At 37.4% G+C, this 27,133-nt stretch overlaps 1 protein-coding gene across 3 annotated transcripts in view; it reads left to right on the top strand.

Annotated features, from left to right (window-relative positions):
• The window catches only part of LOC115211127, a 74,354-nt gene extending 56,132 nt beyond the window's left edge, over positions 1 to 18,222 (top strand). The window contains exons 2-3 of one of the 3 annotated variants that reach the window (XM_029780063.2): positions 9,368 to 12,374; positions 12,405 to 18,222. In XM_029780063.2, the coding sequence (XP_029635923.1) occupies positions 9,537 to 12,374; positions 12,405 to 17,879 (8,313 nt within the window). In that variant the 5' untranslated portion in view covers positions 9,368 to 9,536 and the 3' untranslated portion in view covers positions 17,880 to 18,222. Of the gene's footprint in view, positions 1 to 8,756; positions 8,901 to 9,367 lie in introns of all 3 variants that reach the window. The other 2 variants (XM_036502167.1, XM_036502166.1) reach the window with 2 other exon arrangements.
• The last annotated feature ends 8,911 nt before the right edge of the window (positions 18,223 to 27,133 follow it).

The raw sequence follows: 27,133 nt of genomic DNA, 5'->3' as shown, positions 1-27,133 counted from the left end.
CATATGCTGGAAGTAAATTAAAGGTAACAACAGAAATGAGAAATTATGCAACAAAAAATCTAAAATGAGATAGTTATAAACGCATAAATTCATATGCACAATATGTATATGTAAGGTTGGATATGTTGAAAAGCAAAACATGAAAACATATAGGTAGTAGGAGTTTGAAAGTAACATGGCAATCAGGTGCAAAAGATGTGGGGAGCATACTAATCTCAGCCAGATCCCAACATTGCTACTTGGTAATTTAGAATCCATTTAATATACCAGTTAATAAAATTAGATGAAAAGTCTACCAGGAAACATAATTATGCTAAATAATGTTAAATAGATAAAGTACAGAACTTGAGGCAAGGTTCCTTATAAAATTTTCAGTAACTACAAGTAAATAGGAATTGACAGAAATTGCTTCACAAGAATAAGGGTTTTTAGCAGATGAAAGTGTTATGTAATCTGTGCATACACAGGTTATCTAGAGAAGGAATGTGAATTTTTTTAACAACAAATGAGGTGGAATTAACTAGTAATGTTAAATGGGAATTAGGGTTTGTGGTGTAATTTATGTTTACATCTCATAAATTCATCAAATCTATTAAGAGAGTTGTCCTCACTGTACATGATCATCATAATTTCTGTAATGCATAATGAACACCTATTATTATAATCACTATAGGGTTTTGCATGTTGAGCAATTAACCATTCGATATTGTAGTTAACTAAATCCTTTTTCAATTTCCAAATAATTTTAGATAAAGATGTGCAAGTAGCCTAGATTTGAAATTACCAGTAGACCTTTCCTTCACTAGATAACTCATTAGGAAAGGTTACACAATACTTTCCTCTGCTACACACTGTAATTCAACCAAAACTGACATACATCTGGCAGGACATACTTGCCTCATTTATTTCTAACCATCTCAAATTCTCTGCATCCAAGGCCCAAGTCACACTACTATATATCATCATTCTTTTATTAGATTTAGAATTATGATTTTAATAGGTCTTTGATTTTTTTTTTTTTTTTTTTTTTTTTTTTGTATTCTGTCTGCAAGCATCCTACAATTTGCCCTTCAGTGAGAGGGACAGGCTCTACATTGTCAACAGAAGTAGTTATTACTTCCTGAACTTTTACCACCCAGTTCTTACTCTGGCTATTATTCTTTCAGGGGATCCACTCACTTTACTAATTAGGTCAAATAGGAAATAAAAACTACTGACTACATCTTGGAAGCCTTTTGAGCAGTTGAGAGAACCTATTTTCTGCATGTTCTTTGTCTTTAATGGTTCTGAGCACCTGCCACATATAAAGTTTTATTTTTCTTGTTAGACTACCTGCGATTTCACAATACCTTGAGTTCTTCTACTGGGCACCCTGTACCAAGGTTGTCAATTCAAAATTTTAAAAGCATTATTTCAGTAGCTGAGAGGCACTAAATACAAGTGAAAAGTACCAAACACCTAAGCAAAAGGCCCCACAAATTGGTATAAATATCAAAAGCTTTGTATAAAAAATTTTAGTTATTTAAATGATATTGAAATTACATCTTTTATCTTTTATTTGTTTCAGTTATTAGACTGTGTTCATGCTGGGGAAGCAAACTTTTTACCATGCAGTTATGCCTGCACTTAGAATTACTTTTATTTTTACTCCATAAGATTTTCAAACTTTTCCTTATCAATTTCTTTTGATGTACAAGCTGCAGTTTCACACAATTTAATAAGGATCCATGAATCCAATTTTCTTTAACAGTTTGCTAAGTAGATTATAATCATAATAACATCTACCACTTTGTATAAGTCCATATTTGATGCCTAAAATTTCTCTTCGTGCTTTTATGCCTAGACAATTATGCTCTTGATTTCATAAAATACATATGGCTAAATATTCTTTTCACATCAGTATGTATATGTGGTAAAATAAGAAGTGTTAAAGCTAACTTAGACAAATGTTCTAATGGATTTTTCCCAGTTGAATCACTATACAATGATATTTCAATCTAGATAGAAACTGTGTCTGAAACTTGTGTCCATCATACATTTAAACAAATTTTTCCACTGAAAGTCAGATTTTATCAGAATCTCTGAATCTTCATGCATTGCACAGTTTGTAATTCCAGGTTTTATTGGTTAGAAACATTCTGTTACACTAAAATAACTCACTGATCGTAAAAATCAAAATTTCTCTGGAACATGCTGTTTAATTTGCTCCAAAACTTTAACATCAGCCTCTTATCTCATTTACTTATTCCTCAGTAAATTTACTCTGTGATTTCTTCTTTAAGCTGAGAATCAAGATATGACTTCAGATCTAAATAATCCTGCCCTGAATCATTTTCATTTAGCATTCTTTTCCTAGCGTTATAATTATTGAGCTGAGTAAATCAATGTGATGCTGAAGGTCATTCAATAATTTAGCAGAGTTTTGTGTTTCTGCTTCAAATCTTTTGTTAACTCTTTCAACATCAGAAACAATTTAATTGAAAAAGAGTAGAAAAATGGTTTTTCTTCTAACAAAATTTTTCTACCTGAATTTTGAACAGAAAATTCCAAATTAAATTCTGATTTTGCTTTTATGTAAAAGCACTAACTTCAGCATTGAATTGTGTGAGCATGTAACTCAGATTTTCACACTGAAAATAGTAAAAAAGCACTAAAACTAGTGCAAACAGCACTAAATCGGCAATACTGTACTGTATGGAATTTCTACCAACACGTTTTGCAAACCAAATATGGCCATTTTCTTGAGGGCACCTTTTCTACTTTGCATAACTTTAATATTGGTTAAGTTTACTTTAACACCCTTCAATTCCAGTTTGCTTTTATGTTCAAAATTTCTTCCAGTCTTCCATAAATTCTGATATTATAAGAACAAATTCATCAGTATACACAGGTGTACCCACAGACAGCCAGTCTCTGTTATGACTTGGATGGCTATAATAAACAGGAAAGGGCTCAGGATTGAGCCTTGATGGTTCTGTACCTGTCACAGTGCTCATTGTTAATTCTCACCTTATTTACTACATCACTGTACATAGTTTGCACAGCATACACAAACCATTCATTTACTTCTAGCTCTCTTAGAGAACTCCAGATAACAGAGTGAGAAATTCTGTCAAAAGCTTTCTCCAGGTTTACAAATGCTAGCTTTAGAGGCTTACTCTTAACTATTCTTCTGCAGTTTCTAGAGAAACAGCATCCATGGTACCTTCTTGGCAACTTCTGTTCCAAATGAATTTTGCAATTATTTTTTCGGCAACTTTCATGACCTGGTCTATCAACTAGATGTCTCTATTGATTCTCCCCTCTGGTGCATCTCCTTTACCTTTGTAACAGTTTAAAGTTATGCTGCTATGCCAGTTACCCTATCTCCAATACTGCAGTCAACTTGGGTCTATTCAAAGGAAACTTTCTTCTCATGTTCTCCATATTCAACAGCCTCTCATAGTAGCACTTCCATGCCTCTTTCTTCTCATTGTCACTAAGAGCAGCCTATATACACTTCTCTTTATCAAGTTAACAAGATAGTACACTCTCTTGTCATTGTGTTTCGAATACACTTCTTTCTGCTTCTCCTCTTGCTAAATGTACCTGTTATCTTGCTTCCCTTCTAGCTATTTGATATTTTTCTTGGCTATCCTCTTTCTTCTCTTTTACCCAGGCCTATCATCTATAGTCTTATCTACAAATTATTCCACTATCATGTCATTTTTTTCTGAGGTTGAGGCCATGCTCCAACCACATACCCAGTCTGTAGTTTTCAGCAGGTTGTCCCATAGAATTCTCAGTTTTTCTCTATGAGTTTTTATTTCTTCTTCCTTCTCATCAGATGCTTGGCAAAGCACTTCCATCACTTCCATATCTTTTCTCCAAACTGCCTTATTTGTCTGGGTTTGTCTAGTTCTAGTTCTGAAATCAGTTATCATAAACCCATGTTGGTTGGTACATTCTTTACCTAGGAAAGATTCAGCATCAGTCAGCTATCTCCATTGGAGAGAATGAAATCTATCTGACTTAATTGATAGGCAGTCATATGGCTGGCTTGTTTTCTGAAGTTAATATTCTAAATGCTTAGGTCATTTGCATTGCAGCATGTCTATTAAAGTCACCAGCTGTAATAGTGATGTTGCTGTCATTCATTACTGAGATAGCCTCATAGAAATAGTTCTGCTTATATGCCAGGTCTCAGTGTGGTGCATACTGTTGTCAATAACTAACTTGAACTTGGTTATTCTATCACACACCCTGATTATTATTGCTCTATCCATCTGTTCATTCACTTTCTTCAATCCTTCCAACCATGTTTTTCTTCCTTCTCTCCCTTCATCCATCCTTCCATCACTTTCTCTCTGCTTAAGCAGTTTCACTGTTACCTCATCTAGCTCTACTACTTTGTTGTTCTTCAGGTAAAGCGGTTTTGAACAGCCTCTATTGACATGTCCTCATTTGTCACTTCACCTACAGATGATCCACCAAAGGCTTCTCTTTGTTGAAGTTGAACAGGTCCACTGAGTTTGACCAGGTCAGCTCTTCTTGAAAACGTTCCACCATTATGACTGATTGTTCCTCTCATTACTACCATTTGACCACATTTACCCTTAATTGGCCACATGAATTATTTATTCCAGTCAGCTCTTTTTCTCATCACCCTTCTCTTTGAACCATATCTTCTTGTTTCACCTACAACTCTTTATCACACACTTATGTATGTATTGTCTTGTTTCCATGTGCACACATTAATCACTTTCTCCTTATGGGTTTTTACTTCCTTCCTCTTGTTGATCAGGTTCCATAAGGCTGTGGAAATGCTTCATTGGCACCTGATATGCTGACCTCATGATCAGACCCTCTCATGAAGCTTCAAACTGTCCTTCAACATCTCAAGAAATCTGGTCAAAGTTTGTCTGTATTATACCCTATAGTAACAATTTAAGTCACTACCTACTACCAAATATGTCCATTTTAGTTGAGTAGATAAAACCTTTTTTCAAGATTAAAGAATTTTTTAATACAAGTTGCAAGGGGTATTTGGGGACACTTAATTATCAGTACATTACTTTCTTCTTCCTGATCTGCCATGGTAGATAAAATGCTAACACAAGAACTGAAAAGGCATGTAGTTATTTCTGCCATGTATGGAATGAGCAATTTAGAAATTATCAACTTTCTAAATTTTGCAAGATTTTATTGTACAGGTGGAATTGGAAGCTTCTGGCTAGAATGTTTCAAGTATATTAAAGTGAAAAGAAACATTTGTATGTTATCAGGACACTGCATTTCATCCATCAGGTTCAAAATATTATTGATGACTAGTAGAAAGACCACTCCTTGATAATATTTTCACATTTGATTCCAATTGCTAATAATTTTCATATTTTACGTCTAATTATTTCTTTGTATGATAATGCTCACTTGCTTAGTAAATATTGCTTTCATTATTTTATCACAGTCATAATTTCTCATTTTTAAACAAACATCACGGTAGTCCTACAACAAAGGGAGAAGCAGTTTATCAAGTTTTTACCTTCCCCTCAAAGCAACATAGAGATTTCAATTCAGCAGCCTGTCTGTAAGCTTTGCAATGTGTGTGTGTGTATGTGTGTGAGAGAGAGAGAGAACATTGCAAACAATGAAATGAAAAAAATTGTATAAGTAAAAGGGCATTACTACAGATGTATATGTCCCCAACTTTATTGCCTCATAACATCCTGAAAAATGAATACTTTTAACAAAATTTTCTACAAATACCACATAGATATTGTGGCTTCAGAATATATAGGGATTTATGGAAAGAATTTTTGCGAGGGGGTTGAGAGAGGAGTTTCAGAAAATTCACACAATCTGATTTTTTCCCCTCATAACTTTCAGGAAGATGCATATCTTTTAATGAAAATTTATACAAATCCCTTTCAAACGGCATAGATTATGATTATAAAGAAATTTGTGGGGAAAAGTTTTTCAGGGATTTTCCCCAGCCTTCAAAATGATGGGGTTGTGTGTGTGTGGGGGGGGGGGCATCTTTGTATGAAAATGTTTTGAAAACTCTTTTTTTTTACACTCCCCCTCCCTCATCATCTCAGTCCAGACCTATTTTGGCCAATTTTTTTTTCACTTCAAAACTATGGGAAAAGCATTTTCAGTATTAAAAATTTTTTAATATTTTCAGAGGGAAAAGTGATTTAAGGGTAATTTGGCTGTTGTTTGTAGCACATCCAAAGACAACTCTCCTCATTTCTTTATCACTCTCACATGTACTGATGTTTTTCAATATTTTTTCCCCATAAATATATTTACATGGTATAAAAAAGAAAATTTGAGAAATTATGAATTTTTTACAACCTCAATCCCTGCCCCTGATTGTTTCTGTTTAAAAATTAAAATATTGGAGAGCTTGAGGTCATTGCTGGCATTTATCAACAGTGATATAAAAAAATTACAGAGATGTACCTGCATAGCAAGTGATTTGATCTGAGATCAAGTGCTGAAACAAAAACAATTGCAGCATGGAAGATGTTTGTAAACCATTCAAGAACACAAATACCATTAGTTTCACTTCAACATTAAAACTTCATATGTGTCAAAATATTTTTGGCGCTTTGAAACTGCAACCTGTTCACTGACAAAACTTCACAAAAGTGATGCAGCACAAAGTTTTGTCAGTGAACAGCACACACACACACACATTACCTTTCATTTGTGTGTATGTGTATCTAAATGTGTGCTTGAGTGTGTATTGGTGTGTGTGTCACTGTTGAAGTTGTGTTTGGAAACTGTGAATAAGGTGCAAGTTTCGAGTGCTTGTCAGTAACTCTTTGTTTTTTTTCCTTGTCTTCTAATAGTAATTACCCAACATTCTAGGCTCTTCTCACAGCTATCTGGTGTTCAAAAATTATACAGGTATTTTTAAAAATTGTCATTCAATAAATAATGTTTTTACATTACATATACATTAATAGCGAATTAAAACTTAAAAGAGAAAGTGAGACTTAGCAAATAAAAATGGAATACTCTGCAGTGAATGGAATGAATATTTAAATTCATGAAGAATTGGACGCAGTAAATATTTAAATTTGCAAGAAATTGGTGTTTAAAAAATTCGATGAACTTGAGAAATCAAAATCATAGGAAATTTTTTAGAACATGAATTTATAAAAATATTTCCAGGCAGTCAACTCTTTAATAATTGCTTTCTTTTAGTAATTTTTACATACCTGATTAATAAGCAGCTTTCTCCATTATAGTATAGATGACTCTGGAAAATCAATGAGGGCCATTGCCAAAAAACTTTGGAGTGAACTATCAAAAGTGTGGTGCACAAGGACATTCAATATAAGTCATGTACTGAGGAAAGGCCAATTCATGTTTGCAAAGTCACAGGGAAACCGTTTGACCTATGCTAAGTACTTACTTAAGAAAGTTAAAAGCTATCACAGACATGGCATACTTTGACCAAGACCATATGTCTAACTAAAATAACAGATGGTTATATGCAGATCATTCTGATATCCCCAGTGTGATGCGCACTTAGTTTCCAGGGTCTTAAAATTAATGCTGCTGAATATGCTGAGGTGCTTGAGACAGTTGTTAAGACCAAGATGGATGAAGTACACAGTGGAAGGCCATATGTGTTTCAACAAGACTCGGTGCCTTTTCACAATACCTGCATAACCCAAGAATGGATGTCAGACAACATTTATGATTTTGTAGCCTCCAAACTCACCAGATTTCATTTCCATAGACTACTGCATTTGGAGTATTTTTGAATGGGAAACTAATCAACATCTTCACAATACTTCATTGAATACTAGCATTGTCCAGCTGATGTCCAAAATGAATTAGGACCGTTTGGTGCAGACATATCAACAATTCTAATCCTTCATTGAAGCAGTCATTGAAGTTGAAGGTGGATTCATAGAATAATCTTATGAAAAAGCTTGTTGAGAACTTGTGCATAAATTTTTTCGAAATACATTTGATTTGTACTAGATTAGAGTTGTTTTATCAAATTACCAAAAATGTCTTCACATACTTCTCATGCCTTGTATTAACACAGTCTTAGCCTTACAAAATTTATTAAAAACACATTTTATATATGAAAGAGAAATACAATAAAAAATTCAAATTGGTATCTGTGAAATTGGAAATTTTAACACTTATTTCAATTCATGTTTATTTGAAGCCAGAGATGTAAAAATGTACTGATGTAGTGATGACTGGGTATGATGTTGGGTGTTCTGAGTTTGCTTCAGGAAGTTCATGTATAGTACTTGGAAATCCTATTGCACAACTTGAATTATCATGTAAAGAGTATTTGAAGAGACTCTGAAACTGCATTGTGGTGAATGAATGCATGTAACTTATTTCTATGGGAACTTAGAATTAATGCTGCTGAATATGCTGTAACTCATTGGAGGGATTTTGTAGACCTTGTATTATGGTTCTTTGCAAATAAGGGACAGTTGGTGATGAACTGGACATGACATGTTGGTGGCTCTGGAAAAGGTCACCACCTTTTTATGTCATTAAAAACCACACATAATTAATCATTCTACCAGTAATTAACCTAACTGGTTGTAATTCTATAATAATCTAGAAATTCTATAATAATCTAGAAATTAAAACATATAACACTGCATGGCTTGATGTTTATTTGCAGATGTTTTCTATGTAAGACATGTTAGGGTTGCAATCATATATTGGAGGAGTACTTTTGATTTATAAGTAAATCCTTTCTCCCATCTGTAACCACTCAATTACAGAGTGAGAGCAGTTCTTTTCAGTTTGACTGACAGAGTTCAAGATTTGGACTGGGAATTCTCAAACACTATGTATATTTAACAGAGAAAAGTGATGGTCATTACCTAAAAAGGTCATATTCAAAATGAAGAGGTACTTCAATGGAGGTGAGCAGAGATTTCTGAGAAATAGTTTACCATTTAAATTTGTGCATCTAATGAACATGTACTTAAGTTTTGTCATGTTTTTATGCCATTGTTTGGGACCTTTGGGGTGTGTATAAAGAAGTTGCCAACATAAAACAAGCAGATTAGTATGGATGTAGAAATTTGAAAATGCTCAAGAGAACCTACAACTCTATCGTATTATTTTATGCTCCAATTTATTCTGGGTTCCACTGGACAATCAGTGGTATATGTAAAGTACAGTTTGTTCAGTAGGGGATGTCTATGACCCTTTTACTATATTGTTATTATTTAATCCCAGGTCAGCTCTGATTGAGATCTATGATGAAAGATATTCTAACTGTAATTAAAATCACCACCATTGTAAAAAAATATTTTAAAAAATGAAAAGAACTGAAATTGAAATCTTACTTTTTAAGTTATTGATTTTATTTCCTGTTATTTTACAGATTTTCCTGCAAATTTGACCATTCCTGTTGTACTTTACCTGAGTTGGACTCATTCTGATTGGATGTTATACTTTACAGAAATATACATGGCACCAATAGTGAAGTGTCCATGTATGTTACTTGCAGCTCAGGATTTTGTTGCAAGCTTAACTAAGCTTCTTCTGATAAGATGATGTTCTCCAGTTCCAAAGAGAACCAGCTGCCATTATCTGGTAATAATGGTTCGCTTAATGTCAATCAGATATCTGACAAGGGATGTTACAGCCTTAGGTCACGTCACAATTCACAAAATATTTTCAAATGTGAGATCTGTAGCAAAATCTTTGACAGCAATTCTTCCTTGGAACAACACATGTTTTCTGTTCATCATTCTACAAATGGAGTGTTTTTATGTGAATTCTGTAGTACCAATTTTTCACAAAAGAGCAGCCTCATGCAACACAGGTGTACCCATTTAACTAATACTACTTCACAAGCCATATTAGACACAGGTTTTCCTCAAAAGATTTATCAATCACTGACAGATAATTCTAATATAAATACTGTAAAGATGTCACAGAATTTTACCTGCGAATTCTGTCACAAAACATTTAAAACAAACTCAGCTTTGCTGATTCATAACCGCAGTCACACTGGTGAATCTCCTTATTCCTGTGAGTTTTGTGGCAAGAACTTTCGGCAGACTGCACACTTAGATGTCCATATGAGAATTCATACTGGAGAAACACCATTTAAATGTAATTATTGTAATAAATCTTTTAACCAGAAGAACAACAGAAACAGACATGAGTTAATCCACTTAAACGGTAACATAGAACAAAATCCTACTATATCTGGAATAAACTTTGACCCAAACGCAGCCACATCCCCAATTCATACTTCCAGTGTTCCTAACACATCTCAGAGTTTCACTGTTTCTGATGTGAAAGAATCTTCTTTGACACCTTCCATTTCAACAGATCAAAGCAGATCTAATGATTTGATTGTACAACGGACACCACAAACATCTCATATATGTCACTTATGCAACAAAACTCTTAACAGCAAATCAGCATTACAAGTGCACTACAGAACACATACAGGAGAAAGCCCATATATCTGTCATATCTGTAACCAAAGGTTCAAACAGAGTGCCCATTTGGATGCCCATTTAAGGGTGCATAGTAAGGAAACTCCTTTTAAGTGTCAATACTGTGATAAAGGATTCTCACAGAAAGGCAACAAAAATCGCCATGAGCGTACTCACTTTTTAAACAAAGAAGGAGATACTGGTAAAGTAAATACACTACTGCCATCAACCAGAGAAGTATGTCACACAAACAGTATTATTGGTTGTGAATTTGAAACTTTGCTTGATCATGAGGGAGTCAGAATTAATATAAACTACAAACAGTTTGTTAATATTGATGCAGACAATGTTTATAGTGATAAAAGTAATCTAGCTATTTGTGAGTTTTGCCAGAGCCCCATCAAAGATTGTACTTGTGCAGCTACTCACTCTTCCTCATTCCGGCAAAATACAGAACCATATCCTTTTCAGAAGACTACAGAACAGTTTGTTTTAAGTGATAACACCAGTAGAGAGGCTGTAGAGAATCAAACAGCGGAGGCAACAAATATTCAGAAGTATAACAACTCCAGAAGTAAACTCTCAGCCCAAACAATATGTAATGACAACACATGCATGTCAGCTTCAAGTGAATTGTTAAATTCCAATACTTCATCAAGGAACCATTCATCATTTATTTGCAAAATGTGCACAAAAGAGTTTGTCACTAACATTGAACTTCAAAGGCACATGCAGTGTCATAAGGGAGTTACTGTTTGTGAATTCTGTCATAAAGATTTTAAAAGCAGCTCATCATTAGCTGTCCACAGACGGGTTCATACTGGAGAGATGCCTTATAAATGTGACTACTGTAACAAAAGCTTTAAACAAGTACCTCATCTTGATGTCCATATGAGAACTCATACAGGAGAAATGCCATTTCAGTGCCTCTATTGTGACAAAAAATTCAGTCAGAAATGCAACAGAAACCGGCATATGAATACACATATGAATGAAGCTGCTACTGAATCAAAGGATAAGTGTGACAAGAATGAGGTATATTCTGGCAACCAGGTTGAAAAACTTCAGTCTCTAACTGAATGTACATGTGGGAATGAATTTTCAGAACCTAATAGTTTCATAACACATATATTATCACATGACAATCTACCTGATTTATTAAGTCAAAGCAATAGTCATAATAATCACACACCTGAAATAAACTGCAATAATTCTGGGACAGCTAGTATTAAAGACAGTCAGTGTAGAGTTTGTAATGAGACATTTACAGATCAGGCTGGCTTAGACCAACATATAGCTTCATCTCATAGAAAAAACTCATTCCCTGTCTCCAAAGATAATTGTGAAACTGAAGCAAATAAAATACAGGAGAGACCTTTGGGCTTAATACCAGGTGAAATCCCTTACATATCTTCATCAGCTAATAATTCTCTTGTAGTTTTGAATAACAATATGAGTACATTAGGCCATTTAGGAAATGAAAGTTCCAAAAGTTTCCAACCAAACAATTGCAACATTGAAGTTCAGTCAAGGTCACAATCTGGGGAATTGCTTTATGAAGCTGGTTACATAGAAAATTCTCAAAACAAAGAATCCAAAACAAATAATTGGATTGAAGCAGCAAGCTTAAAAACCAGTGAGCATAGTATTTCAACAAATTTTGTTTCCAGTGATATGAGCTATACCCCTGTTGAAAGACTTGGAACTCATGACTGTCAGATCTGTAATTCAAAGTTTACTAATTATACAAGTTTTATGGATCACCAAAACTCTCATAATAACTGTATAGAGATGATGAGAAAATCTCAATCAGCTTCTGATGAATTTATTCATAATAATAGCAACTTCTCTGACAGAGGTGTTTTCAAATGTGAGCTTTGTGGGAAGTTTTTTCCTGACATTGCGAGCCTCCATTATCATCAACAGGTCAAACATTCACAAGAGGTTATTGCCAGGAATAATTTTAATCAACCTAGATCTTGTCATCAACTTGAGAATGGTGATTTTGAAGAAAGAGATAACTCCTTCACATCTAGTCCCAGCAACAAAGGACATTTAATAACAGGAAGCACCAACATAACTTCAAGTAATAAAGAAGATTTGGCAGGTATTAACAACAAACTTTTCAGTTGTAAAACATGTAACTTCCATTTTAATTCCCGGCAAGACTTGATTAAACATAAATTGTGTCACACTGTTTCAACTAATCATTCAGTAAAGTGTAATCAGGATATGACTGCAGCTTTAACTCCATCAAATACATGTGCTGCAGTGGCTGACCAAATGAATAAATCAGATTCTCCTTTGGTTTCCACCAATTCAAACATATGTGAATTTTGTAAGAAAGATTTCCGTAACCACTCTGCCTTGGTGATCCATCGACGAATACACACAGGAGAAATGCCATTCCAATGTGAATACTGTCATCGTGGTTTTAGGCAAGTTGCTCACCTTGATGTACATTTACGTATACACACTGGGGAGACACCTTATAAATGTGCATTTTGTAGTAAGAAGTTCAGTCAAAACTGCAACCGAATAAGACACCAGAAGATTCACCTGCAACCACAAAATTTAGATGGTAGTTATGAGCAGTCAGCTAGCCACCAGGCTGGAGATCATATATACAATTGTGAATTTTGTATTTCAAAGTTCAGCAACTATGAAGAGTTTTTAGATCATCTTAACTGCCACAACACTCCTTGCTTACAAGATGGACAACCAGAAGAATATAAGAAAAAACGAAAATTGCAGTCTGTTTCACAGAGTTTCTATTCTGAAAATGGAACTCCTGAAGATTGGAACTGTTGTGAGAGAGGTTTGACTGGATCTAATAATAAATGTAAACAGTGTAATCCACATTCAGTAAATGCTGGTGAGTGTAACCTACAGATGGGAAGTAATTGTGACAAGACCCCTTTAAATGGGTGTAGTGTATCAGATTGTGAAAATAATGGTGGTTACTTTGTGAAAAACTGCCAGAATAGTCTGAAAGTTATTGGGAATAATGAATGTGAGTTATGTAGTGTACAGTTTGTGAATAAAGATGAACTTAATGTACACCAAGTGTCTCATCATATGGACCAGCCTTCAACAATGTTTAGCAATAGAAATTCTACCCACTGTCAGTCCAGCATGAATTTATTGAAAGATTCTGCTGGTCAAGGCCCATCTGAGAAGAGTTGTGAGTTTTGCCAGAAGACATTCAATAGTACTTCAGCTCTCATTACACATCGACGTGTACATACAGGAGAGACTCCTTACAAGTGTAGTTTTTGTCAAAAAAGCTTTAAACAAGCAGCACACAGAGATGTTCATATGAGAATACATACGGGTGAGACACCATACAAGTGCCAGTATTGTGACAGAAGTTTTTCTCAGAACAACAACAGACTTCGGCATGAAAAAACTCATCAGTTAGACAACAATACTACTACACAATCCAATGAAAATTCTCCAAGGGCTGAGCTCCAGAATGACAGCAATGGGGCAACTGGTTCATCAGCTGAGCAAAATGGTGCATTATGTTTTACTTGTCCAGTATGTGGAGCACTGTTTGAAAATGGTTTGGACCTCACTGATCACCAAACAATTTGTTTCGCAGCTAATGATAAACTTGCACATAATGATGTAGATGTACCAAATTGTTCTGTAAGTCTAGTATTAGAAACAGATTCTTTCCCTAATGATGACTTGCAGCACATACCAAGTTTATCTTCAGACAATAACTACAGTCTTAAAGAAGCAGACAAGTCTAGTTACTCAGATAAAAATGTAAGTCAACCAAGTGAAATATTTTTCAGTTGTCATTTTTGTGGAATTAAATTCAGAACTGAGTCTGTTTTAAATAAACATCAGAAGTTGTGTAAAGGTTCTTCAAGACTGGTTCCTGTAGCAACAGATGATATTGGCCTAATTACTACTGTCATGTCTGAAGATGGATCTTCACATTTTACATTAAAAAATAATGTTGAACCATCAAAAGCTAAGCAACATGATGCAACAGTAGATCTGTTTCCATGCAACATTTGTGGTGAAGAATTTACTCTTGCCATACATCTTAATTGTCACATGGCTACACATTCAGAGCAAAAAGAATTTACTGATCATGTTACTAAGCAAAATAAACCAAGAGCACTTTCAATAAACCTTGAAGAACCTTCTTTGCATATGACTGTTGAAGAATTTGGGAATTGTTCTGAAGATGAAGGTCTTGCTACTCCTCAACCTGACTGTAGTGGTCATCTGGAGAATGGGGAAGACAGTGACAATGTTGCAGAGAGGGAAGACAATGATGAAGAGCAAAAAGACAGTTCAAAACAAACTCACTTTAAGTATAAGAAGAATTCACAAATATTAGATTTTGAAAATTTGATAAAAAAAGAAATTCTTCTTGAAGATTATGAAAACCCTTTACATCAACTAAAAAAAACTTTTATTACAAAAGACAGTTCTAAAGACACAGAAAATCCTTGTGGTATTGATACTGCTATGGAAACAACATCAACTTGCTTGCCTGATGCAGATCGAACAGGATACTTTTGTCATCAATGTAACATAGAGTTTACTAATGAAGAAAAACTACATCAACACAGGATATCTGTTCATGAGGAAGCTAAAGAAAATTATGAAGTTGTGACTGGTGCAGAGCTATTATCTACACTATGTAATCGGGGGGATGGAAACCTGCTTCTTGACCAACATATATGTGAATTTTGTGAGAAAGGATTCAACAGTAGCTCTGCACTGCATGTTCATCGTAGAATTCACACTGGGGAATCTCCCTACAAATGCCACCTCTGCAATCGGAGATTTAAACAGAATATTCATCTCAATGTCCATTTGCGAACGCATACAGGAGAAACTCCTTATCACTGTCAATTTTGTGACAAAAAATTTACACAAAACAGTAACCGAATTCGTCATCAACGTATGCATCTAGCTGATATTACCACAGTGGATAGTTCAGCTGTTGTGGACAATATTACTCCATCTGAAAATAATGTGTCACTTGAACCAAACTCTGATTCTAGAAACAGAGATTCTTCAGATGACCATGAGCTTATGACTAATAGTGAACAGCAATGGAAAGATAAAAAGCCTTTATATTATAACCAACTTTTTGAAAAGGAAAGGAAATCATCTGTTCTTAACATCATTCCTCTAGAGTATCATCCCCCAAATGAGCCTAAAATAGAAGTCAATAATAGTGACTTGACTGGTTCCATTTACATGGGAGACTCTCAGCAAATGAGTGTTTTAAAAGAGGAAATAGATGCTGGTGACGATAAGAAGCTACCTGTGAATACTAACAACAAACAACCAGCTGACAAGGAAGGCTCCCAAAGTGAAGTGAACTTGTCCTTCCCTAAAGACTCTAAGTACTACTTAAGAAATTCACACTTTAGATGTGATTTCTGCTCACGACAGTTTCGTAGTAAATCTGCACTTATCATACATCGGCGAGTACACACAGGAGAGAAACCTTACCAATGTACATACTGCTTGAAAAGCTTCAAGCAAGTTGCTCACTTAGAAACTCATTCTAGAATACACACAGGGGAAACTCCATTCAAATGTAACTACTGTCGACGATCTTTCAGTCAGAAAAGTAATTGTGATCGTCATCATCGTATTCATGTGGCTTGGAAAAAGAGGATGAAAGCTAGAGCTAAAGCTGCTGCTAAAACAGTTCACCTGTGTACCATCTGTGATGGTCGGTTTGCTAATGCCAGTGCTTTAAGCAAGCATAAATGTTCTAAGGTAATTTCACTTGAAGAAGCAGGAGGCAACACTGATAATGTGCTTTCAAGCATACCTTACTCGTGCAATATATGTGGTAAAAACTACATTAACAAAGGATATTTTGAAAGACATAAGCAGTCACACACTTTAAACACCACTTCAGAGAAAGATGCAACATCTGTTACTGAAAAGGCATTTTATTTATGTGAGATTTGCCAGCAAAATTTTACAGATAAAACACAATACACTGAACATGTATTTCAGCATATCTCCGAGACACCATGTGATCAGGAAGCAAGTTCATACACCTCTACTGACGATGTTCCTGTTGACCATATTAGAGAAGTCTGCTATTTATGTGAGCAGTGTAAAAAAGAATTTTATAATAAAGAAGATTTCTATTCTCACTCTTGCTCCTCTACTTTTGACTCTGGCAATAAGGAAAGATATGAAGAACATGACTCTAAAAGTTTTGAGAACTCCTGTAATGATGACGAAATATTTACCACAACTCTACTTGATCAAGACCTTTCACGAGAAACTGAAGTTTCTGGGTTTTCAGAACAGAATGGAAATAACAGTGGACTGAGTGTGTGTGAGTTCTGCAACAAGACATTCAAAAGTTTATCATCTTTGCTTATTCATCGACGTGTACACACTGGGGAGACACCATTTAAGTGTCCTTATTGTAAACGACAATTTAAACAGATTGCACACCTTGATGTCCATTTAAGAACACACACTGGAGAAACTCCTTTTAAATGCCAGTTTTGTGACAAATCATTCACACAGAACAGTAACAAGAATAGGCATGAGAAAGTTCACCTGAGCAGTGAAACTGCAGCACAACTTGAACTCAGTAGTAGTCAAATATTTTCTAAAAATTCTGTTAATTCAGCAGTAACTACTTCTGAAAAACCATGTCAAAGTTACTGCTGTGACATTTGTTTTGCTATGTTTTCTACAGAAAATGACCTAAATGAACACACCCAAACACATCAAGATACAAGCTATGATCTTGGGACTACACTTTTAGATTTGAATCAAAATTCAAATAAAAGGCACCATCAAGGTGAAAATGCTGAATCTAACCAAAACCAAGTCCCACATGGAAAATCTAAGAGACTGAGTGACACAAAGAAAAGATGTATTATGGAAGTCAAAGGATTTCTTGCCAATGAACAAGAGTTAAAGCCAGAAGTTTTTAATCAAAATAGACTTGACGACCAAAGTATGACATATGATAACTTTGGTGAAAATATTTCTTGCCACCAGTGTGAAATGTGTGACAAAATATTTCAAACAAATGATGCTCTAGTAGAACACAAATTCTCTGAGCATATAACATCAGCTAGTAACCAAGACATTGATGATTGCAATTCAAAAATAATAGGCAGCCAGAAGTCTGTCTCTGCTAACTTTGACAATGGTTTGCAAAAACATGTATGCGAATACTGTAACAAAGATTGCAAGAGTTTTTCTTCACTGCTTACACACAGACGAGTACACACAGGGGAAACTCCATATAAATGTAGCTACTGTGAACGTAGCTTCAAACAATCTGCTCACTTAGATGTTCACATGAGGACTCATACAGGGGAAACACCTTATAAATGTAAGTTCTGTGACAAAGCATTCTCTCAGAATAGTAACAAGAATCGTCATGAGAGATTACACCTCATCCAAACAGCTACTTGAGTCAAAGTAAAACAATATTGTAACTACTCAGAGACTGAATTGTGAATACCTACCAATGTGTATAATAGCATATACTGCAACACTTCAGCTTTTCTGTCATCCTTTAAGATAAGAGTTTATCATTAATTTCATATTCATATGTCAATCCATAAACATTGTAATAAGATGTCCATTCATCAAACTGCTTCAGTTTTGACTGATGCCTTGTTTCTGAAGTTGGTTGACTTATATGCTGTTATATGTAATGTTGCAGTCAACACGTCAACCACTGCCAGTAGAAAACAGCATTTTCTATTATGACAAATTAGTTTCTTAAAATAAAAGGCTTTATTAAGGAATCATATCAAATTATTTTCTAATTTTATTACAATTCTACATCCTCAAATGCAAAATTAATATAACATTAAGATGTCAAACGGCATTTTTGTTTATAAATAAATATTTGATGGTATTTCATATATATATATATATGAAATACCTTCAAATATGCAAGTGAGTGAACAAACAATAAAAGGGCACTCAACAAATTTATTGGGAGTTACATACATGGATCAAAACAGTTTGATTCAAATTTGTTGGTACTCTTGTGTTTCAAGTGTGATGCTAGTCATCAGCCATTTTGAATTTGAATGACAGAAGTTGATTGTTATTGCCATAAGGTAGGCTGCTGTTGGTTGAGGAAGGTCACACAGTGTCGTGGTTTCATGTTGGTATATGAGTAACAGTTAGTTGGAAAGTACCACATAGTGAACAGGAAATTGACCACATGGCAATTAGGAAATCAGTCAGGTTGTTGGTGGGGAAATAGGAAGGGGAAGCATGTGCAAGTCTATAGTTCTATATATGGTTGTGTAGACATGCTCATATGGTTTTGTGTACATGTGTGTATTGATGTAACCATGTGCATCTGTTCATGGGTGCACATGTCTGCACACACTTGGACGAACGTGCATACACATATGCACACCAGTATGCACATGTGCATTTGCATGCATACATGAGTATATGCACAAAACAAGCGTTGGGGATTGGTAAGCATTGGGAATTGATAAGTATTGGGGATTAGTATGCATTGAGCGTTGGTAAGTGGCAGTCCTGCTCATGGGGTTGGTTGGTAGTGGTGCTAAGATGGTATATCTGGGTTGTCGGCAGTCAGAGGTTTACATCAATACAAACATGCACACAATACCATGATTGTGTCTACACACCCACATATAGAACTATATACTTGCACATGCCACCCCTTCCTACTCCCCCCATCAACCATGTGGTCTATTTCCTGTTCTTCACATTGTCAACTTCCTGTTTACAATGCCGTATTTTCCAACTAGCTGTTACCTATATACCAACATCAAACCACGACACCATGTAACCTTTCTCAACCAATAGCAGCCCACCTTATGGTAATAACAATCAACTTGTCATTCAAATTCAAAATGGCTCACGACTAGCATCATGCTTGAAACTTGAGTACCAACGAAAGCTGCAGAGATGTTAAAAATATCTAGTGAGGCAGAATAAAGGATTAGAATAAATGAAGTTATACAGGAAAGTATTGTACCCAATAACTGGCATAATAGTACCATTGTAAACTGTTATGAAGGCAAAGGAGATGCCTTAGAGAAAGGAAGCTATTAAGGAATCAAACTACTGGATCAAGTTATGAAGGTCATGGAGAAAGTTATGGCATATCTGATCAATGACAAAATAGACTTAAATGAGATGCAGTTTGGTTTCCTGCTTGGAAGAGGTACCATAAATGCAATTTTCTTAGTGAGGTAACTGCAAGAGAAATAGAGCAAACCACTATGCCTGGTATTTGTTGACTTGGAGAAGGCATATGACTGGGTACCACAATAATTCAGTAGTTATTATGGTAATTACATGTGGATAAATGGCTTGTGAGGGCTGTACAAGATATGTACAAAGATGCAGTAAATGAAGTAAGAGTCAAAAATTATTTCAGTAATGAAGCTAGGAGTCTATCAAGTTTCAATCTCCAATCCTCTACTATTCATCATAGTCCTGCAGGCTATAGTTTAAGATTAGCTGTCCATGGAACTCCTATCCACTGATGATCTAATTCTCATAGCTGAATCTAGAGTAGAATCAGGAAATTCCAAACCTAGAGTTGAGAGGCCTCAAAGTAAACCTAAGCAAAGACTAAGATTTTAATGAGAAGGAAAGAAAACAGGACTCTTCAGAGAAATGACCTGGTTCAGTATGTAAGAAAGTAGGTGTAATTTTCATATGCCGTTCTTAATGTAAACTATGGACACATAAGATGTTATGGAATTACAGATAGACTAACAGAAAAGCTTCATATGTTATAGATGTACTCAATCAGTATGTCCAATAAACAAACCAGGAATAGATTCTTTGAATGACCTGCTAGAAGTAGCCAATAGTTTTTATCACCTAGGAAATGTAATTAATATAGAAGGTGGTCACTCCAAAAGTTTAGAAGCCAAGTAAGAAGAGGTTGGAAAAGGTTCAGGGAGCTTCTGCCACTGCTAGCAACAAAGCACTTTCCTCTCAGCAAATTGTATGACACTTATGTTAGAACTGTGATGCTGCATGGTGGTAAAACATGAACCTTGAATGCAAAGGACTTAAGAAGACTGGGTAAAAATTACGCTAGCATACTCTGTTGGATGGTCAATGTAAGTGTGTATGAGTAACAAAGTACAAATGTGCTGAGAGAAAAACTGGGCAGATGTACTATGCAAGAAAGACGGTATGGATATGTGATGTATATGGATGATAGAAGCTGATTACTAAAGGTGGATGGAACTTTGCAGAAGAGGAAGACCTAGGAAAACATGGAACAAAGTGCTGAAGGCTGATCTTCGAAATGAGAAGCAGCCAAGATGACTAGTAATATGCACATCTCAAGAAGATCCACCCAAATCATTGAAACTAAGATAATGAGATCACAATGTGTGTATATATGAAGGTGGGCCACCTGCCCACTTTTGTGATTCCCATCATCCATTATCTCTTTAAAGGCAGTGAGCTAGTAGAAAAGTCGGCAAGCTGGCAGAATCGTTAGCATGTCGGGTGAAATGCTTAGCGGTATTTGTCTGCCACTATGTTCTGAGTTCAAATTCCACCGAGGTCAGCTTTGCCTTTCATTCTTTCGGGATCAATAAATTAAGTACTAGTGAAACACTTGGGTCGATGTAATCAACTAATCCCCTCCCCGAAAATTTCAGACCTTGTGTCTATTGTAGAAAGAATCATCTCTCTAACTGCAATATTTTGCTGCTATAATTAAATATGAGTAGAACTGCATATTTCACTAGATTTTATTTGATACCAATTACCATACTTGTTACCTGGAACCATTTCCATTTGTTATTTATCCTTCATTCTTAATACTGTTCTCTCCACCCATACTTTTGATCACCCTCAACCATGTGTCATCTCTCCCTCTCTCCATCATCCTTCACTTGTCTACTGTACAATTATTACAATACTGTAACTCTTCACCCCTCTTTTTTCTCCACCTTCCCCCTACTCATGTATCATTCATCACTCATCTCTTATCCATCATCCACTCCTTAACCCTACTAATTTCTAAAGTTGTCACTTTCCAATACATTCCCTATGCACCCACCAACATTGCTCTTCATGATATTTGCCCCTAACTCATTTTTCATCTCTCATTCTGTCATACACCCTTATGTTGTCTACCCATCTGCCTTCCCCGTTCTCCTGTCCCCACTTCTACTTGCCTCATACATTGAGGGTTCACTTTGAAACTTCATCACTTTTATCTTTTCCCAGCTCTACACTGGTCACTCCTATCCTCTGCTTTATAATGTAGATAGCCATATAACACCCCTATAGCAAAAGATCTATTCTATTCTGACCCTTTCTCTCATTTCCTAGCATAGTGCTTCCTTCTTCTCAACTATAGCACCACTCAGTTGCAAGCTGCAATGTCAACTTTACTAGAGCTGGTGTCATGAAAAAAAAAGTGCCCAGTACACTCTATAAAATGGTTAGCATTTGGAAGGGCATCCAGCTATAGAAACCATGCAAAAGCAGACACTGGAGTACAATGCAGTCTTTGGATCTGTTGGGTCCCAGCATGGAACTCAGGTGTTAATTTTAGTAAGTATACATGGAGTTCCAAAACTAATGTCATGAAATATTAATTCATTTCAATTTATTTTCCCTTCTCTTACAGCAATTGAAACTGGTAGCATATTTTGGTAAAAATGTAAATCTTTTCTTTTTATTCTCAAAGCATTTTCTCCTTTTTGTTTTTAATATAAACTAGCTTAAGGTGACCTGCTCTACGCGTGGGTAAGAGTGTGGTTGTTACTTTCTGTTGCTTCCATTCTGTTTTTTATCACCACATTCTCCCTCCTTTCTCTCTCACTTTCCCACTCTCTTACTCTTCCTTTCTCTTGGACTCTTCTTCGCTTTTTCTTACTTTCTATCTTTATCTATCTGTCTCCCATTTATAAACAACAAAAGTTCTTGAGTAAGTTGAGAAAGAAAATATTTTAAAAGATCAATCATAAATATCGGGCAGTGACAACGGAAAGGTCTGCTTCAAGGCAGACAGCAAAACACTAACATTTAAAAGGGACAGATGAACTTGTGAGCTGAATAAAAATTAAAAAATATTGGGAACCAAAGTCTGAGGATAGTAGAGTCACCATGGCTGGCATTTCTTAACGACGGACAGCAACGTAGTGGCAGTTTAACGGCTGGCGTAAAATTTTGATCTTGATGTAAAAGAAAATTCCTAAACACCAAGTTTTGAAGTGATTCTTTCTCATGACAATAGACTCACCATGGCAAGCATTCAAAACTTCTTCATCATGGATGGCAACACATTGACGATTTAAAGGCTGGCATAAATTTTTTAGCTTGATGTAACAGAGAATTCCTAAACACCCGCTCCTGTAAATATTAATCCCCTTCCAGCCCCATTTAGACACCTTTTCACATTTTGGTTAATATAACCAGATTTCATTCAAGTCTACTCAGGCCACATTTTATAAGATGAGGAATTTTGTCCTAGAGGTCTCACCTTTCATTTGAGGAAAAAAATAGTTGCCATGCAAACTCACCAGCACTTTTAACATAGGTGTGCATATTTTCAGCTCAACCTACCACAATGCACACATTATATATATATATACATATATACGACAGGCTTCTTTCAGTTTCCGTCTACCAAATCCACTCACAAGGCATTGGTCGGCCCAGGGCTATAGCAGAAGACACTTGCCCAAGATGCCACGCAGTGGGACTGAACCCGGATCCATGTGGTTGGTTAGCAAGCTACTTACCACACAGCCACTCCTGCGCCTATATATATATATATAGGTATATATATATATATATATATCATCATCATCGTTTAACGTCCGTTTTCCGCCCCAGCACGGGTTGGACAGTTCGACCGGGGTCTGGGAAGCCAGGGGCTGCACCAGGCTCCAGGCTGATCTGACAGAGTTTCTACAGCTGGATGCCCTTCCTAACGCCAACCACTCCGCGAGTGTAGTGGGTGCTTTTTACGTGCCACTTGCACAGGTGCCAGGGGGGTCCGGCATCGGCCACGATCGGTTGGAGCTTTTAACGTGCCACCGGCACGGAAGCCAGCCAAGGCGGTGCTGGCAACAGTCACATTCGGATGGTGCTTTTTTATGTGCCACCGGCACTGGAGCCAGTCGAGGCAGCTCTGGCATCGGCCACGTTCGGACGGTGCTTTTTATGTGCCATCGGCACAGAAGCCAGTCAGGGCGTTGCTGGCATCGGCCACGTTCGGATGGTGCTTTTTATGTGCTACTGGCACAGAAGCCAGTCGAGGCGGCGCTGGCAACGGCCACGTACGGATGGTGCTTTTTATGTGCCACCGGCACAGGTATCACAACTACTATTTCCATTGATATTTATTTCGATGTTTATGTTGATGTACTTGACTCAACAGGTCTCCTCAAGCACAGTGGGACGTTCTGGGATCCAGGGTACTTTGAATGGGCAGGGGCTATGCGGAACTGGTGCAGGAAGCAGCCCGGGTCTTTGCAGTCACAGCATATCTCCAGAGATCTCGGTCCTTCACCATTGCCTCAGTGAGGCCCAACGCTCTGAGGTCATGCTTGACTACCTCATCCCATGTCTTCCTGGTACCTTCAACTGTTTGGGAGTGGCACTTCTTCACACATCTCTCCTCATCCATCCGCAGTACATGACCATACCATCGCAAGCGTCGCTCTTGCACACCACATCTGATGCTTCTTATGTCCAGCATTTCTCTCAGGGTGCTTACACTCTGTCGTGCGTGCACACTGACATTACACATCCAGCGGATCATGCTAGCTTAATTTCTTTCAAGTCTACGCATGTCCTCTGCAGTCACAGCCCATGTTTCACTACCGTGAAGCATGCCAGTTCGCACACATGCATCATACAATCTACCTTTCACTCTGAGCGAGAGACCCTTTGTCGCCAGTAGGGGTAGGAGCTTTCTGAACTTTGCCCAGGCTATTCGTATTCTAGTGGTGATACTCTCTGACTAACTTGGTCACCCAGGTAGTGGAAACTATCAACTACTTATAGTTTCTCCCCCTGGAGTGTGATGGAATCTGTTTTCTGAGTGTCTGTGGTGTCTATTGTCCCTGTGCATCTGCCGCACATGAGAGCTATCTTATCAGTTAATTTCCCTTTGATGTTGCTGCACCTCTTATGCGTCCATAGCTTACATTGGGTGCATCTTATGGAGTTTCTACCTACACCTTTCCTACAGATCGAGCAGGGCCACCTGCCTGAGGGGGTGTGTGCTGAGTTCGCCTTTCTGCTTACTATAACTTTGGTCTTTGCTACATTTACTCTAAGGCCCTTTGATTCTAACCCTTGCTTCCACACCCGAAATTTCTTTTCTAGTTCCGGTAGTGATTCTGCTATGAGAGCCAGGTCATCAACATAGTGGAGCTCCCAGGGGCATCCTGTTTTGAATTCCTCTGTTATTGCCTGGAGGACTATGATGAATAAAAGGAGACTGAGGGCTGAGCCTTGGTGTACACCTACTTCTACCCGGAATTCTTCACTATATTCGTTGCCAATCCTAACCTTGCTGACAGCCTCTCTGTATAGAGCCTGTACAGCCCTTATTAGCCAATCGTCAATCTCCAGTTTCTGCATCGACCACCAGATAAGGGATCGGGGAACCTTGTCAAAGGCTTTCTCCAAGTCCACAAAAGCTATGTAGAGGGGTTTATCTTTAGCTAGGTACTTCTCCTGCAGTTGTCGGACCAGGAGTATAGCATCAGTGGTGCTTCTACCCGGCACAAAACCGAACTGCTTCTCATCTAAGCAAATTCTCCCCCTAATGAGATGGGTTATGACCCTCTCTGTGACCTTCATCTCCTGATCCTGTAGTTATTTTTATCTAGAGCATCACCCTTACCCTTGTAGCAGTTGACTATGGTGCTGCTACGCCAGTCATTGGGTATGACTCCATTATGAACTACCTGGCTTACAATGCGGGTGACTAGGCCATAGCCCACATAGCCAGCTGTTTTAAGCATCTCAGCAGTGATTCCTGGTTTCATGTCCTTAATTGCCTTAACTACAAGGGAGCTGTCTATTCAGATAGCTAGTCTCTCTACTGGGTCAACATTTGGCTGGCTCTCCTCCTCCCATTCATTCTCCTCATTCAGCAGTCTTTCGTAATGGCTTCACCAAGCCTCTTTCTTTTCACCAACATTAAAAGCAAGTGCCACATCATCCATGCGGACACATTTCTCTCCTGCAACATCACTGTTTTCTCTCACACACTGTCTGGCAAGCCGAAATACCTCAGCTCCTTGGTCCTCACGTCGCTGGACATTGGCAAACTTCTTCTTTTCTGCTACATCTTTGGCTATGTATACCTGCCGCCCAGCCTCCCTTTTGGCTACCTGGTACAGTTCCCTGCTACCCCCATCCCTCCAGGCTTTCCAGGCCTGTCTCTTTGCACTAATGGCTTTGTCTACTACACTATTCCACCACCACGTAACTCTAGGTCTGGAAGGGACTTTGCACCATCCACAGACTTGGTCTGTGGCACTCAGCAAGCTGTCCCGTAGGAATTCCCAGCTACCTTCTATGTCCGACGTCTAAAGCTCCTCCTCCCTCTCATCAAATTTCTTGATGAGGATGTCCCTAAATCTCTGACCATGTGAAGGGTTCTTTAGCTTCCAAATCCTTCTTTTCTGGATTGGTTTGTTTCTTGGAGTCCTTCTGGCCTCAAGCTTAAAGTCACTGATGATTAGCCTATGCTGAGGGATACATTCTTCACCCGGGAGGGTCTTTATATTTAAGAGCGACCCTGCATTCCGCTGTCTTGTGAGGATGAAGTCTATTTGTCTAGCGGAGTCTCCTGACTGATAGGTTATAAGGTGGCAGTCAGGCTTCCTGAAGTTAGTGTTGCAGATTACAAGGTTACATGCATCACAGAATTCCAGTAATCTAGTTCCCTTATCATTTCTGGTGCCAATACCATGGCCACCGTGTACCCCAGTGAAGATACCCAATTCCCGCCCAACATGCCCATTAAAGTCTCCACCCACAAAGATGAGGTCCTTGCCACTAGTCTTTGAGGTAGCCTGTAGAAGGGTATCATAAAAGTGGTCCTTCTGATCATTTGATAGTCCCGCTTGTGGGGCATAGGCGGAGATAATCATAGCTGTGCCACTCTGTAGGACTAACCTGAGCTTAAGCACTCTATCGCAAACCCTGACAATCTTATCCACCCATTTCTCTGCAAGGAGAATGCCTACACCCCCTACACCATCCATGTTACCTTGCCAGAAGACTTTATACCTATGTGCCTTGCCTGTGAGGACCCTAGCTGAAGCACCTCTCCATCTTACCTCTTGTATGCAGCATGCATCAACCCGTCTTCTCTCAAGCATCTCTACAATCTCACTAGACCTGCCTTTCAATGTACCAACATTGACAGTGCCAACTCTGAAAACTGGGAAGGAGATGTGGGGAGGAGGGGAGCAATTCAGCGCCTGAAAAGAAGAGGAGGGTTGTTGTGGTGGTGATCGTTTTTTAGGCATTTTTCATCTGATCTCTCTTCCAACCTGACAACATTCAAGCATTTAGGCATGTTAAGGTTGTGGCCCCTGTCGTAGGTAGGAGCTGGTGTTAGCAGCGTTGTAAGCATAAACACTAAGGTCATTGATGATGTAGATGTAAGCTCTGTGGCAAAAATACTGAAATTCTAGGTGTTAGTAGCATTCTCA

Source organism: Octopus sinensis, linkage group LG4 (genome assembly GCF_006345805.1).
Source record: "Octopus sinensis linkage group LG4, ASM634580v1, whole genome shotgun sequence".
Lineage (NCBI taxonomy): Eukaryota > Metazoa > Mollusca > Cephalopoda > Octopoda > Octopodidae > Octopus > Octopus sinensis.
This window is presented reverse-complemented; position numbering and strand designations above follow the sequence as displayed.